Source organism: Leptonotus elevatus, chromosome 4, assembly GCF_054856555.1.
Source record: "Leptonotus elevatus isolate MCC_2025b chromosome 4, RoL_Lele_1.0, whole genome shotgun sequence".
Classification (NCBI taxonomy): Eukaryota; Metazoa; Chordata; class Actinopteri; order Syngnathiformes; family Syngnathidae; genus Leptonotus; species Leptonotus elevatus.
This window is the reverse complement of record NC_141242.1, coordinates 19,157,359-19,174,501: the sequence shown is the minus strand read 5'-3', so window position 1 is coordinate 19,174,501 and position 17,143 is coordinate 19,157,359. Positions and strand designations below refer to the sequence as shown.

The window sequence follows — 17,143 nt, the reverse complement described above, 5'->3', positions numbered from 1 at the left end:
GCAAGATGGCCGCCAGTAACTTCAGCTCTCACTACGGAGTGTAGGCGGCAGTTTTAGATGGCCATGGTTTTCCCGTAGGTGTAACAATATGTTATTATTATTTATTTGAGTGGTTTTAGTTTTATAGACTGGCCAGTAGTGGGCCATGCATTTAGTGCCTGGGCTAGCAGCAACGATTTACTCTATTTAATCTGCCTCTTAATACCTTAACAAATAAGATGTGGTACTTTGTGCAACCAATCAAGAATTATTAGGAGAAGACCTGGAGAAGTGGAGAGATGCGCTGGAGAGCAGAGGGATGAAGATATCTAGGACAAAAATCTGTGCATAGATGGTAATGAAGCTGTGAATATACAACTATGGGATGCTCAGGTACCCAAGGTGCGAAAGTTTAAGTACCTAGGGAGTATGTTGACCAGCAGTGCCACATCGGGCAGAGACATAAATAGAAGTATAGAATTGTGATGGAGAAATCGGAAAAAAAGATGACGGGAGTGCTGTGTTATAGGAAAGTGCCGACTAAAGTGAAAGGAAAGATCTACAAAATGGTGGTGCAGCCTGGAATGATGGAGTCGTGTTGAGGTAGCTGAGATGAAAATGTGCATATCGGCGTGCGGTTGGACCAGACGAAATAAGATACAAAATGAGAAAGTACGAGAGACCCTTGGAGTGGAGAACATTAGCGTAAGATGCAGAAAATCGAGGGTGATATGGTTCGGTCATGTGCTAAGAAGAGAGGAAGATTATGTTGGAAAGCCAGTGATGAAGATGAAGCCGCCTGGAAAGAGAAATAGAGGGAGACCTCGGTGGAAATGGAACGACAACATCGCTGAGGACATGGCCAGCGTCGGAGCTGTATAGATGGACGTGCAAGATTGTAATCTGTGGAAAAGACTGTTGTCATGTTGCAAATGTAGTTCATTACTATTGATTGTGTTTAGGCCACCAGACAAAGCCTTGCTGGCCCTGTCTACTCAAAACTGAGTATGCCTATAAAGAAAACATATATAAACAATAATGGATATTTATAAAGCTTACTACCTGGTCCTGCTCCCCTCCTCCTTCCTCGTCGTAGTTGAGCACATTCTCTCGGATGTCCTCCCACTCGCCGTGGTGCGCCGACACGTGGTACACGCCCTCTTTCACACCCTTGTGCCTCCTCCAGCACGAGTACACAAAGAGGCCCAGCATCAACACTGAGGGGTTGCCAGAAAGTGTGTTAACTTTGGGTTACACCCCTCCCTTCCTCCACCAGAGTCATCCAGGAAGTATGTTAGATGAAGGTATAAATGAAATGTACTACATGAGTGGAAAGAGTTGAATGAAGCGACACATAATGAATGAAAAGTGTGTATTTCTCACACAATGTGATGGTTTTTAAAAAGCAGACACAACATGGCAGCGTGGCTGACATTTTTCAGGATGTAATCAGCCCGATTAGTTATTCTGATTGTACAGGTAGGACATGCTAATGGAACACAGGCAGAGCGGCCCTCGCACCCGTTTACCTATATGTTCCGTGCCTTATCAAAGACCGCAGGTCCCAGTGGGCCTTTGACTGAATCTTTACCCGTCGCTGCTTTAAGTCAAAGCCTCGCTGGCTCGGCTGAGAGCACACAGTGGAATCCTGCCAAAGCCCAGCGCGGAAAGGTCCTGAAGCATACATATCAATCAAAGCAATAGTGTGCTGAATTATACAACATGGTGGAGTGACCTTTAAAGTCAATTAATCGCACCCATTTTCTCTTCCTTTTTCTTTCCTCACTATATATGTTGCTAGTTAACACTGACACTTGTCTTTTTCTCAATGTTTCTTCTGTAGTTGCGTTGGTACTTCCCTCGCCAATTCATTACTCATTAAGTAAGGCAGTGCTCTGTTTTTTTAGTACTTCTCTGGCCTCTACCTGCCCTCGTTTTTTATTTAATCTCCTACGCTCAGATGGGAACCGTTTCTAGCGTGCGAGATGTCGTTTTAATTGGAAGTCGTCAGAGAAATGCGGGGTAATCACATTAGTCTGGAGTTCCAATGTACAGTCATCGCTTCAAAAGAGAAGAACACATCAGCAACTATTTGGGGCCATACGTACAGGCAAGCCACCACACAGAAACGTTATAATTAAAATCGACACCAGGTAGCCCCCAAGGACCACATGAGTAGCCTGCATGCCTGTTCTACAAAATAGAACGTAATCAGATTACAAAAACAATGTAACTGTATTCCGTTACAGTACAGGGGAAAATCAGATTACAGATACATTTATTAAAAATGGGGATTATTTTGAGGGATTACAATTCCTACGATGAGAGCAAGCAAGAAAGAGAGAGCAAGAGAGAGAGAGAGCGGGCGAGCGAGAAAGAGAGTGAGAGAGAAAAAACGTCGTGTGGGGCACAAGGCCTGTTTAAAAGGGTTCACGGACGAAAGGAGGAAGTAAGTGCCGACCGGTAGCCTAATTACGGTTTGGAACATACTTGGCTTGCTGAAGGACCGATTTATCTTTAACAAAGAAAAAGTTTCATCTGAGAGCCGATCATGCGGCATGCTACGCTGAGCTTCTTGCTAGCTGCCGCTACAACATTATGTGCGTTACATCTTCTGAACAAATATCCCTCCCACCAATTCACCATAGAAAATATGGCTTCTGTCTGTCTGTCTGTCTGTCTGTCTGTCTGTCTATCTATCTATCTATCTATCTATCTATCTATCTATCTATCTATCTATCCATCTATCTATCTATCTATCTATCTATCTATCTATCTATCTATCCATCCATCCATCCATCCATCCATCCATCCATCCATCCATCCATCCATCATCCATCCATCCATCCATCCACCCATCCATCCATCCATGAGGTGTGGTTGCTTTCAATGACAGTTCAAAAACAGCATATGATCATCAATCAATCAATCAATCAACCAATCAATCAATCCTGTACATGCATTTAAATGGTTGCCAATTATACAATAATTTTTGCTATTGGTAGGCTGCCCGGGTCCCTATCACCTGCAAATAGCAAGAGCGCACTGTATAGAAATATAAATTGTGGTGATATTTATTTTTATTTGGACTTCATGAGCATACTTGGTATTGGAGTAATCCAAAAGTAATCCAAAGTAATCGTTACATTAATATCATGGCACTTGGACTGCGTTACTAACTACATTTTTAGCAGTTAACTTGTAACTGTAATGGAATACATTTGAAAAGTAACCCTCCCAACCCTGAAAATAGATCACCAGTGATGAGACATTGTGAATTCCTAGGAATGTCAGGCATGTTGTTGGACAGCTAAGGGGTCATATGTCATATATATATATATATATATATTTTTTTTTTAACAGTAATCAATTATTGTAGCAGCCCTTGTGGATGGGTTGTTGGTTGGGTAATTTCCTGTGGTCTGGATGGGCCATGAAGGCAACACAGCCTTATGTCTTGGTAAGCTATGCGCGTTAGCGAGCTGTTGTATTCTGGTGTGGTTACATTAATAATATTAACATAATAAAAGGTGATTTTGAGTTATTTTAGAAGTGTCTGTCAAACTGGTAGCTCTTTGGTTATTTAGTGTGACTTCCAATTGACTCCTCTAGGCTGGATTGTGCGCTCGTTGTCTGAGTGGGCCCAGATAACATCACGAAAATATCACAATCCTGACGAGTGCCACTGAGACTTCAGCCGTGCTCCTCCTAAAAAAAAAAATCATATGCTTCATGCGCAATGCAGAGGTGCTTGTCGTGTAACATTTGGACACTTTTTGCCGTTAGCTTATGTCTACACCCACCACTCCAGGGTGAGATGTGAAGGACGTGTACGGCGTGATCAATAATCACTCTGGGAGGACAGAAACACCGCAGCCATCCATCCATCTGTAATGTTGCTGCCGTCTATGCGCTACCACAGCCTGCACTGCTTTGTGCATTATGGATGAGTGGGCAAAAAAATAACCACAACGTCTTGATCACAACACTTGACCCCGTTGGCTGGAACTGCAAGTCTGAGGTTAATTAGGAGTAGAGAGCACCGAGACAGCATGAAAAATCAGAGGACTTAGAGAGGACGGAGGAAAATTGATGAGGAAACTGAAGGAAACGGGACAGGTGAGAGATGGGTAAGTGTTGGAAAAACATCATTTAGTTTCAGGGGATAAAGCAGACACTTTACATGATCCATAGCCCATATGGGAACTTAATTTGTCCCACTCTTCGCTTACAAATGGGCAGATTTGACGACGGACTAATGAGGCTTGGCCATTCAGACATAAGCCTGACTCAGTCAATAGCACACGCCGAATTCACACTCCAGTCCATCTGTGATGCCTTATGTAAAGTTTAATAATGGATGATCATTTTAACTTTTAATGCTCACTGAGGCAGAGCAGGAGTCCCCCTTTAATTTAGCACCAAGTTAGTCGAGTGTGTACTGGATGTGAGCACCTTATGTACTGCTGGGTTTTCTGCTGTGACAAGGCTGGTCATGAAAAAGGTACATACTTTACAACGCAACAATCATTATTCATTTCATTTCCCCCCCTACCAGGACGCTTCATGATGTAAAAGGTCTCCATCTTTATGCTTTAATTCTGGGACTATATTTATTCAGCTTGCCTTATTAAAAGGTGTGGAAATGAAATAGTCACAAAGGACTACTTTTTTTTAATGAATTATATTCTGCACCGGTCGGTGCTAGCTGCTCATATGAACGACTTCTCTGCATGCCACTGTCTCAGCCTACTTTAGGTGGAACATGATTAGAATCCATTATCATATGTTGAGGTCTGCTTTATACGTTTCACTTTCAAGTACGGCAATAAGAGTCCCAACACAAGCCATATGCCCTGTAGGAGAGTCTGTTATGGAGGCAGGGGCCGTGTACCGAGCTGGCCAAGCGTTTTACAAGCCTGTCTGTGACACTAAGGCTCATAAACAACATGGCGGCCCTACAGAGACTAGTGAGAGCAACAGCATTCAAGGCACTCACACACGTTTGCCCTTCTACTTTTATGAGGACCAGACATATCCCCAAAGACGTCCGGAATTAACTTAACCATGACCAAAAGTGTTAGTTTGTCTTTTTAAGTGCTATGTGTGCTACTGGGGCATCAGCGCATACATATTTAAAAAGGCAACAGCAGCGGATGTGGTTGGTTATATAATGCAAATCTTTCAAGATTGTACACAAGTTACGAGGCCATCCAGCATCACTTTTATTAGATTGTTTTCACTAGTGGACTGTGTACCTTTGTTGGCCCATTGCAAGTGAGGGGAATTTCAGTCACTACAGTAAATGTGTATTATTTTACCACAAGACAAATACGATTTCAGGGTGTTGAGCAATGGGAAAAAAAGCTCTAATTTGCAAGTAAAATAATTTGCAATATCGATTTCAACAACCTTACTTCTACTGCTACAGGTGCATTTGGACTTCACTATAAATTGTCAATTGAAGCTCCTCAGCCAATACAAAATCATAAAGCTCTCAATTTAAACCTTCCATTATTGTGTCAACCCAAAACAGTACTACGTACTACAAACAGCTAAAACTAAACACACACAAATAACAACCACTACAAATTTCTGTCTACACAAAACCAATACATATGTTCAACTTTTTGGGCCTCTGAATTAGGATTTGCAAAGTTTATTGCACACATTTGCAAGTAAATAAAAATGACATGTCTTTTACACAGTATCTGGAGGTTACAATTGCCATTCATAATTTATTTAAAAAATAATTTGAACCCCACAGCAAAAAAATAAGCCACTTAAAAAAAAACTTTTTTATTAAACATGTACTAACTCATTCACGCTGACAATATCTGACGATATAATATCTCACAATAAATCAATCGATTATTGTACTCTGGAATTTATTTGAACATATATCAATGTTATTGTATTATTGTATTTTAAAATGGCTTAATGTTACTTTTTAAAAGCAACTGTTGAGCATCTATACAGTTTGTCAGACTTCACAAATGAAATGAAATGATCAACTGATGACTCAGCATCAGGAGAAAATGGTAGTTAAAATAAATAAATTATAAGTATATATATACACACGCGCGCACACACAGGTTTGTTTTACTATCTTTGTGGGGCCATCTCATTGACATAATGCATTTCCTAGCCTCTTCCCCTAACCCCAACCTATCAAAAATGATTGCCTACCCCTACTCCTATTCCTTACCCTAACCTCAACCATAACCCAATTCAAACCTAAACTCTAAAACCAAGTTTTGACCTTCAAAAAGAGGTCTAAACTTGTGGGGCCCAGCAAAATGGCCCCACATAAACGGGTAGGCCCCACAACTGTGTAATCCTGGAATGTTGGCCCCACTATGCAACAAAAACAAGACCGCACGCGCGCGCACGCAGGCAGGCAGGCATGCACGCACGCACGCACGCACACACACACCCATACCCACACACACAGGACTAGCATTGAAAGACCCCCCCCCCCCCCCCCCCAAAAAAAAACTCCAGGATAAGTGAATGAGGCAACGCTTGGCTATAAAATGATTTGGACAGATGAAAGGTAAGGCTGTGAGTGAAAATGACTTTTGAATCCAGAGTGTAACATTGGAAGTGACAGCGGACACAGCAGAGAGGAGAAATATAGAAAAAACATATAAAGTAGCTTGCTGATTCACTAGAGACTTTTAGGACTTTCCTGTCATTCACAAATTAAGACGTGCAATGCAATTTGCTCAATCTTCCCCCTTACTTTAAATGGCGGCATCTTAATTTGGCAAATACTGCTGCATGTGTGCAAACTGTAATGACATACTCACACTTAACACACACACGTAGGAATGGCAAATCAACACTACATGTTTTGGATAGCAGCATTATATTAACAAAGAAAGAGACAAACCAAAATGATGGTTAAGGATGAGAAGGCAAACAAAAGCATGTCAAAATGACAAAATAAGACAGATGAAGAGAAAATGAAGCGTCACCACAAGTAGAAGAGCACATAGTCAACATAGCTACCTAGAAAGGCCATCACACAGATGCTGATGGCAAACATGGAACTCAGGCTCAGGCTATTGCCATCTTCATTATGGAACAAGGCGAGCGTCACCTCGCAGTGCCGTCCACGGTATCCTTCTTTACATTGGCACGTGTAGCGTGAGGGTGAATGCGCCACGCAAGTGCCATAGCGACACGGGCGGCTGGCGCACAGTGTGTAGATGCACGCTTTGCCTGAAGAGCTCTCCTTAGTGATGTGACCTGGAGGGCACCTGTTTAGAGAGAAAATGAAAAGTTGATGACTATAAGATCAATTATACAGAACTGATAATTACATCCGTACAATTTGGGGTCAAATGTACTGTATTCTTTATAACAAATAGACACTTTCATGCATCGCATGGCCATTTTTGACAATCATTCTCAGTGTGTGGCGTGTGGGTGTAATGAACAGAGGCTACAATTAAATCTTGAAAGCAATTTTTAAAACCCCAAACTCCCATTTCAATCTTTTCAAGGTGACTCACCTGAGTGGTGGAGCAGTTGCCCCTGCGCCCTCCATTTGCCAGAGGCCACTGGTTCGAAGGTAATATAGTATTAAACCATCTGAGCATTTTTTTAATTATTGTTTTGTGAGACCATGTTTCCGATCAGTCATAATTGTAACCATTGAACACTACAATAATTTGTAGGCCCGTAGAAGAAAGCTTACAGTTGACGAGTTTAATGACCTGCATAATGTCTGCCGTGTTGTGTCATAATTTTGAAGAAGTTGAAGTTTGAAGTTTTGAATTTATTTGCATTTGGTAACTGTGCATTGGGGCTGGGGAGGTAACATTTCTACAACATGAGATGATGAAGAAAGCCATCAGTAAGCAAGAAAAGCAAAACAAACCTTGCACGCACAAACAATTCAATCTAAAAAGAAGAAATGGATCCGCAAGCTCAGCAACAAATAAAGTGTATGATTGCATATTTTTCTCCGTGGTGAGTACACATCAAGTCAGTTCAAGAACATTTTTAAAGAGGTAGATATATCATTGTCAAAGTCAGTAATCGAGAGACGCTTTCATGAATGTAAATATTCAACGTTTACTACAAGGTGCAAACTACTGGCAAGGCTTAAGAACACAAAGGAGAGATTAGAACTTAATAGAAAACATCTTAAAAAAAAAAAGCACTGGCTCAATACTGAAGTGTATTGGGCTACTCCAGTATCGACTTCTGCTAAATGTTGCAAAACTGATAGGATGACCCTTGTGAATACAGACCGATAATGACCTAAAGCACACAGACAAAGGAAAATAACAACAAAAGATAAACCAGAACGTAGAGAGAGTCTCAAAAAGAACATGCAACAATAAATGACCATTTATGGTCATTTTACCATGCACCAAAATACGACCAAGTCTTACTACCTCTATCGGCCATGTAAAGGCAGGCGTTGCATATTTGAAACAACTAATTGCCAACCACCTAATTAATCCACATACATTTTTTTTTTTACTCAAAAGTACCTCTGCAGACCTTTGTTGTGCATTAGCAACAAACAGTTTCCCAGTAGCTTACTAGATGGCAAGCTCTCTCACTTTCAAAATGTCTGCCTTCTTGGCTTCACTGAAATGGATTTTCTAGGCATCAATTTCATGTAAGCATCACTACCACTCTACTTTATTTTGAAACCATTTCTGCATAAGATGACTCAGAAGAATATAGAGATAGAGTATATGCCAATTTGTAGGTTTTATCTCCTCTAGGTTTTACCGCTGTATTTCATTGTTGCAGATTTGTAACGTGTGCCCGGACATGTACCAATGGATGCCATATGCTTAATCTACTAGTTTGCCTATATTTTGAGCAACAATCAATACTAAGGTTATTTTCCTATCACCAGTGTTTGCTTATTACTTTGAGGTGTCATTGATGGTATATCCTATGGAAAATTTAATAATTTGGAATGATGTTACACACTATCAGAGGCAGATTTGATCAAAAGTAATAATAGTAATAGTAACAATAATCATAGTGAGCAAACTCGTTCCTCGAGGGCCTGAGTCTGCAGGTTTGGGATGTTTCCCCTGCTCCAACGCAGCTGATCAACAGATCCAATCAACAGATCATTATCAGGTTTATGCAGAGCTTGCTGATGAGCGGATCATATATCAGGTGTGTTGGAGAAGGGAAACATCCAAAACCTGCGGGGCTCTGGCCCCCGAGGGCCAAGTGCGCCCACATCTGGACTAGACTGATTCGAACATTTTCCCATTGATGCTGATAAACATTGACGATGCAGACTGCGCAAGAATGGCTACACGCAAATGTGAAGTATTTTTGTGCTTTACAAAGGACAAAAATTGTTTCTTGGACTACCACGCGAAGAAGTGACATTCAGACATGTCCTTTTCAATTAGGATTTGTGATGTCGGTGTAGCATTATTGGTATTATAGTTTGATGCAAGGGGATCAAAAGTCATTGTTATTATAGTAATTGTGTTCCTACTATTGTACTTTCTTCTTTACCTTTGGGCTTTTCCGTTCAGGGGTCGCCACAGCGAATCAGTTGCCTCCATCTAACCCTGTTTTCTGCATCCTCTGCTCTCACGCCACACACTCCTGCCTGGCATTTGGAAACTCAGCATCCTTCTACCAATATACTCACTATCTCTCTTCTGGACATGTCCAAACCATCTCAGTCTGGCCTCTCTGACTTTATCTCCAAAGCCTCTAACATGTGCTGTCCCTGCCTCCTACTGTTGTACTTTATTGTTTTCAATTTTTTTTACTCACCAAGTTGTTTTTGTTGTTATTCTGCCTCTGTAAAGCATTTTGTAACATTATATTGAAACCTGCTATGCAAATATAATTAGTGTTTTCATACCATATTCAGCCTTCAGCGTTTTTACCACACTGGGCCAATGTTGTAAATCTACAACATCCCAGAATGCATTGTATGTGAAGGTTGCACCAAAAAAAATTCTGAATTGTATACTACTACTCCATATGATAATTTTCACCAAATATACATTTTTTCCTGTTACTAAAGTTTAATTTAAGCCTCAGAGGATTAATGGGACTCGAACCCGGGTCGTCTGACGAACGTCTATCTTACTGAGCTAACAGGCCTGTAATTATTTTAGTGTTTTTTAGTGTTGACATGTATATTCATTGTCACCGGGACCAATGGTTGGGGTCAGTAAGAGGCTTAGTGAGGTCGGATTCGAGTCCCAGTAACTAAACTTATGGTTAACTTTACTAAATTTTTCACTATTTACATGGCCGATAGCGGTCACTAAATTACAATACGTAACACTTGGCCGTAATTAGACACATTTCAAAACGACATATATGGTCATGTTAATTGGATGACTGTCTCAGTTGTTTTGTTTAATTGAATTTTGTAAGGGTCATAACAATCTTTCAAATCTATGGTGTTGAAAAACCTGGCAAAAGCTAAACATTCGCTAAATTGTTATATATATGCTCCTGAAAGTGAGTCAATTGTTCACTTTCTGAAAAAAAGGTGAAAAGGAAGATTGGCTTCTCAGTAGTAGTCTTTCATTATATTCATACAAAAACCTTTTGAATATTTTCCACCTCTGCCCCCTGCTTGCTTTCAGCGCCTTGTGCCCCGAGGCTGTGCTATAGTCACACAATTCGGACATCGGGATATCGTGTAAAGTCACTCGCAGTTTTTTTTGCTGTGTTTTAACGTGCTGCCAGTGCCAATACAGTGAGAACTGCTGCTTCTTTGTGAGATCAACAACAAAATAAACTATTTTGTGTCAGAACTCCTTTGTTTCTATCTGTCTCTTCGAGTGACAATATCCTCATACTGTATGTGTTTTTATTATTTTGGTAAATGGCGCTTCATTTATATAGCGCTTTCCACCTTGCAAGGCCCTCAAAGCGCTTTACATTCAACTACTCATTCACCTACTGATGATGCAACTGGGGGTTCAGTATCTTGCTAAAGGATACTACCACGTGGTCACAAAGGCATGGGATCAAACCCACAACCTCTGGGTTGGGAGACGACCACTTTACCACTGAGCCACGCCACCCCAATGGTGACCCTGTGCAGCTTCATGAAAGGGTCAACTTACCACCACCAAGTACCAGGGGGTAGTGTTTAATTTAATTTAATATATTTTATCTATCCATCCATCCATTTTCTTAACCGCTTGTCCTCACAAGGGTCGCGGGGTGCTGGAGCCTATCCCAGCTGGCTTCGGGCAGTAGGCAGTGTACACCCTGAACTGGTTGCCAGCCAATCGCAGGGCACACAGAGACAAACAACCATTCACACTCACAAGCACACCTATGGACAACTTGGAGAGTTCAATTAACCTAACATGCATGTCTTTGGAATGTGGGAGGAAACCGGAGTACCCGGAGAAAACCCACGCAAGCATGGGGAGAACACGCAAACTCCACCCAGGAAGGCCGAAGCCCGGACTCGATCTCACGTCCTCTGCACTGGGAGGTGGACATGCTAATCAGTCAGCCACCGTGCCGCCCTAGATTTTTATTATAATTCAATTTATTTTACTCATTATTAGGGATGGGCAAGTACTGATACCAGGTATTGGGCTGATACCTGGCCTTTTTTTAAGGTATCGGTACTCGCGATAACTGGATAACTTAGTTACATACCATAGTTGCTTGTCGCCTATTGAAAGTTGCAAGGAGGCGACCTCTGGGTTTTGTCCATGATACCATGCCCTATTCACGGAAATCAATGACTGTTCAACAATTCTGCTCTCAAACACTGATACATAATGAAAAGAAGTAAACAACAGCTTGGTGATGGCTGAGGTCTGACAGCTGTTGTTTAGTAATGTTATGGGCTGAGGTCTGTGTGTTTTGTGTATATTGTTGGTTGAAAATGTGGTTACAAGCGTACCACAATAGTATAAAGAACATGCCCGCATGTGCTACTTCAAGGGCTGTTTACTATTCTTCAAATTCACAGTACCTGCACTCATGTTGCCTCCAGAGGTCTACACAGACTAGGGGAGGGGAGCAGGGATGTTTCCTGCAGGCATCTGAAAAGCAGCCAAGGGAGACCCCCTGAGAAGAGACCACCTGAAGGCCCTCTGAAGGCTGTTCCCTGTCGAGGGAAATTGATCGACCACTAAGTCTCAGGTCTCGCATGCAGCCTGTAAAGGAGAAGTGAAGTGCAACAAATACACAATCAGACAACATACCTCAAGAAAACTCTTATCTGAACAAGATTAATTCCTGGCAAGGAGGTAACCTCTAATACACAACGAATATAAACAAACTAAAATTGAGTCAATGACACACCTGCGGACCAAGGGGCACTAATGCCCTCATGTACACAAACACACTAGCAGCCCTGAGGCTAAGCTGTCAGCATTGACTTTTTTGGGATGATATTGTCTCTACTGCATTTTTTTTCAGTCTGTGGGTAAAATGAGGTCGAACACATCATCTAAATAAAGATCAGGGCCACCGACTCACTTTTGCTCATCGGCCTAAAACTGTAGTATCACTTTGAGCTATATAGCGGGAAGGCATCAGGAGGGCTAATAGCATTTCACAATCAATGAGTCCCTCAATTTGATGTATAGTCAACTCCCCTGGGTAATCTGTGTTACGTTACCAGTTAATCGCTACAAATTGACTTGCTAACGCAATGATTGATTAGCCATCAATAATCCTATTTAGCCAACAATTAGTTCACTGAATCACTTTTCTGAACTTTGAACTCTTCTTATTAGTCCATTATTGTCCACCTACCAAGGAAGCTTCTGTTGTGTCCGGAGGGGAAAGAGTTTCCAAGCATCACAACAGAGGGGTCAATAATGATCTCCTGACTCCGCCCAGGAGAGGCCATTATCTCTCGACGCCCTCCGCCTCCATCCACGCGCAGGGTGAACTCTCGGCCGAAGCGATCCAACTCCAACTCGTGCCACTCGCCGTCATCCAGTTGATGGAACGGCAGTGTCAAATTGTAGTCTCCATCTCCGAGATTGTAGAAAACGGCCAGCAATCCCTGAACAACCTGAGATATTCAATTGTACAGTAAACACCAGATTACTGGGATCAAAAATGTAATTCTGGTTTGGTTTTGTGACGCTTTGGACCTGATCCAAGAAAATATCATGTGCTTTCAGTTACAGTATGTCTGTGTGAGCCAAACTGTAAAAATGGGTGACACAAATTCTCCACTGATTTGGACTGCTGCCATTTTGCACTGTGTAGTCTGGCAAACACAACTTGATCATGACACTATAATAAAATGTAGGGCAGCTTCCACGCAGAATAAGGAGATGCACATTTTGGGCCAAGTCGTTAAAAAAAAAGACTGAAACTTCCAACAAAATGGAAATCAAACTTTCAGTAGCAAAAAAGAATACTTCAGTTTTGCAGTTGATTGCTGCATGGCAGAAGCAGGAGTCCTCCCAAAGGGAAGGTATACAAAAGCCAACAATTATCTTCAACAGTTAAGGCTGAGTGAACCCGATGGACTCAACCAATGAAGGGCTCCAATAACTGCAGCTCCTACATGTCTAAATCTTAATTGGAAACAGTGGGGCAAGATAATTCACATTCAGCCCAGCCTGCATTAACTATTGCTCATTCAGCAGGACATCTCAAACATCCCCCTAGAGACACACAAGCACATGTACTAATATCCTGCACCAAAGTCCATAATAATCAAAAGAATGTTGAAATAAATAAATAAATAAATACATACATACATAACGTAATCCACAAATTCAAGGTTCGGATCTCAGATTTATGATCAAGGTTTTTGGTTAAGTATGTGTAGACTCTTACAAAAATCACTTATGTCTCGTATAGTTATTGTAGGTTAAAAGTGAAAGTATATGTTCACAGCATTATTTATTTCTATAGTAATAGGGACAGGCATGACAAATTAGGGCACTTAAATTGGATGGCAAAAGGTACCTGTGTATCAACCTGTTGCCATTCATCCAACAAAATAAGTCATGGCTTCCTGTAAATATATCAGCTATTTGTTTAACTATATAAGCCCATATTACAAACTGAGTACATTTGTGACTAAAATGACATAAGAGCAGTATTTCAGTATACATATTTTTTTGTTATTTTAAAATCCAATAGATATAGAGGAATGATTATTTTGTCTACCTGATGGTAATCATACATAAATGAGTTCATCTCTTGCATAACGTAAAGTAACTTGATCTCTTCATTCCCAGGACATGGACACACACAATTATTATCTTTTTGGCTCTAAACACTACCGCAATGGATTTGAACTGAAACAAACAAGATGTGTTTTAATGGCAGAACTTTAGTTTTAATTTAAAAGGGAAGTCAACCCCCCAAATTTTTTTGACAATAATATATTCTATGCAGCCCCACTGGTCTAAATTCTGGTTAATATTGTGTTAGTGGATTATGAGTTAAGCAGCAAAATCCAGCCGTTTTTATCTATCTCATGGGGCGACCATTTTCGACAGCAAGTGGCAAAATGGCCACCCCCTGAGATGAATATAAAAGGCCTGATTTTGCTTCATAAAACTTATTCCACAAATGTAATATTAATCAGAATGTGATGTTTAGACTAGTGAGGTCACATATAACATATTATTGTCAATAAATGTTTAAGGTTGACTTCCACTTAAACAGCATCCAAATCAGGTAAACATTGTAGGAATTATAACAGTTTGCATACCGATATATGCCTATAATTTTCTAATGATGGAGGCCAGAAATGTAATTTTTTTGTAAAAAAGCCGTCATGACAAAAACGCACAACTATAATCCTTGGACATAAACATATTCACAGTAAATGTGCTGCTAGCCTCTGGTATCTTTGGTAGAAAGCATTTATTATATCTATTTCTAAAAGAAAAGTGAAGATGAAAAAGCTACTGTGTGCTGCTGTAGACACACATCAAATCTTTTATAGAAGCTCACCTCTTCCTTCTACTGTCACTAAGGGAGAGCGACAAGGGAAAGAGGACAACAATGTTTTCCTTATGTCGCGTAAAGTCTCAAAGAAGAACACGGCGTGAGGCCAGAACATTAAACAGTACCAAGACAAGATGCTTTTCAACGCAGGGTAGTTTTAGAATTCAACCTTAGTGAAACAGTTTCCTTGCATGCAGCTGACCTGTGATTTTATAAAAAAGTGACAGTCCAAACACCATCTGACAGCCATTTACCTCCATGTGCTGTTTGCACTTGACGTGCCATGAAATGAGATGAAAGCCATGAATATAAAAAAAAAAACTTATAATGTTCATGTCCTGTCAGCAGTGCGTCATTCAGAAAAAAGTGTATGTAGACCACATTTATATGGCGCATTACTACCTTACCAAAGCACTTTTACACAACTATTATTTTTGCCTTTGACACTCGAGGGTGGTGTTCGTAGGCCACTCCTTGGAGCCGGTTAAGGTAGCTGACTCCCTCTACAGGAGGTTTGGCAGGCAATGTGAGCTCATCACTTGAAGTGAACAGTGTCAAAACCTTCAAGTGCACTGCTCGAGACGTGACCTTCAATCACATGCACTCTGTCCTCCAATTCCAGTGCACATGCTTTCTTTTGGAAACATTGACCAGAGAGAGAAAAATATGAAAAAGGTTGTGGTGTTTTTTTATCTTTTATTTTTTTTAATAGAACCCTTTCCATAGTGACATTGGCAGACCTATTTTGTCTGGGGAAAAAAAATTGACGTGTCAATCAGCAGCCCTCTCAGTAGACTACATTCTCAACCTGACAAGCATTCATAGCAATCACTGTTAGGGCTCCAATCATCATTTAATGGGACACAGACAAGACATAGCCATCACGGTGGAGAAACAAGGCCCAAGTGCGACTCACCTCTAAACGGAGGTATTCACTCTGCTCATGGGAGAGCAAACTGAGGATGACGCCGAAGGAGGCTCGTGTTCGAATTCCAGCCTGGACTCTTATCTGTCTCGCGGGCAGGGACCATAACAGCTGGAACTGAACGTGGCTACGTCCATCAAAGGAGAACTCTGGAGCCGCTTGTCCATCAGGAACACACAAAGCAAGTTCAATTATTTTAGCTGTCAAGCACGTGAGAGTATTACAGTATTGCCTGCTTCTGCTGAAAACACTTTGTGCAAGGCAAGGCAAGGCAAGGCAAGGCAAGGCAAGGGTGTGACAATGGGGAGAGTGGTCTTTTTAAGATTGTTTGCTGTGAGGTTAAACATCCTAACCCCACTGCTTTCCCCAAAAGCTTCAGCAATCACTGACAGTAAATCAAAGGGCTTACGCTGGTCACACTGTGGCCCAATAAAGCCTGATTCACACTGGCAGCTGGCAGGACCCCACTCGCCATCGCAGCGCCCCGTCTTGCCACAGGATGAAGGTTGTCGTTCCCCTGTGTTGGTGCAGTGGTCATCCATGAAAGAGCAGCCTGGCACGCTGTTTACCGATTCAGCTGGAGAACCGAGGTCATAAAGCTGAGCAGAAGGGGGCAGCAGGATAAAACATTAATTTAAAATACTAAATGAATAAATACAGTTCTAAATATTTAAGTAACTGAGTATTTCGACATGGACAAGAGCCAATGGTTGGCTTTGCAACAAATAGTAAAGCAATTAATTTTGTAGATGTTCCTACGGTGGTCCATGCAGCAGCATCTGTTGCATACTTAAGAAATGGGATTGCACTCGTTAAAGCACAGACATTTGCCATTACTAAAGTAAATCTTGTTTCTTTTACCATCAATTTATGTCCTCTAACTTCTGCATTGGCTTAAAGGGGAAGTCAACCTTAAACATTTCTTGACAATAATATGTTAACTTATATGTGACCTCACTAGTCTAAACATGACATTGTGATTAATATTACATTCGTGGAATATAAGTTATGAAGCAAACTCCAACCGTTTTTATCCATCTCAAGGGGCGGCTATTTTGTCACTTGCCGTCGACTGAAGATGACATCAACGTTGCTCAGGACTCAGGCAATGACCAATCACAGCTCACCTGTTTTCTGAAGCTGAGCTGAGATTGGTTGGTACCTGAGACCTGAGCAACATTGATGTCATCTTTAGTTGACAACAAGTGGCAAAATGGCAACCCCCGCAGATGGATAAAAACGGCTGGATTTTGCTGCTTAACTCATATTTCACTAACACAATATTAACCAGGATACCATATTTAGACTAGTGGG

General features: G+C 41.2%; 1 protein-coding gene across 2 annotated transcripts in view; it reads right to left on the bottom strand.

Annotated features, from left to right (window-relative positions):
- LOC147175930 (neural-cadherin-like) overlaps window positions 1-17,143 on the bottom strand; it is a 138,872-nt gene that overhangs the window by 8,453 nt on the left and 113,276 nt on the right. For both annotated transcript variants that reach the window (XM_086073599.1, XM_086073600.1), the window contains 6 exons: window positions 16,239-16,428; window positions 15,821-15,987; window positions 12,736-13,000; window positions 11,948-12,131; window positions 6,994-7,244; window positions 1,042-1,196 (listed from right to left, as the gene is read on the bottom strand). In XM_086073599.1, the coding sequence (XP_085929725.1) occupies window positions 1,042-1,196; window positions 6,994-7,244; window positions 11,948-12,131; window positions 12,736-13,000; window positions 15,821-15,987; window positions 16,239-16,428 (1,212 nt within the window). The remainder of the gene's footprint in view (window positions 1-1,041; window positions 1,197-6,993; window positions 7,245-11,947; window positions 12,132-12,735; window positions 13,001-15,820; window positions 15,988-16,238; window positions 16,429-17,143) is intronic.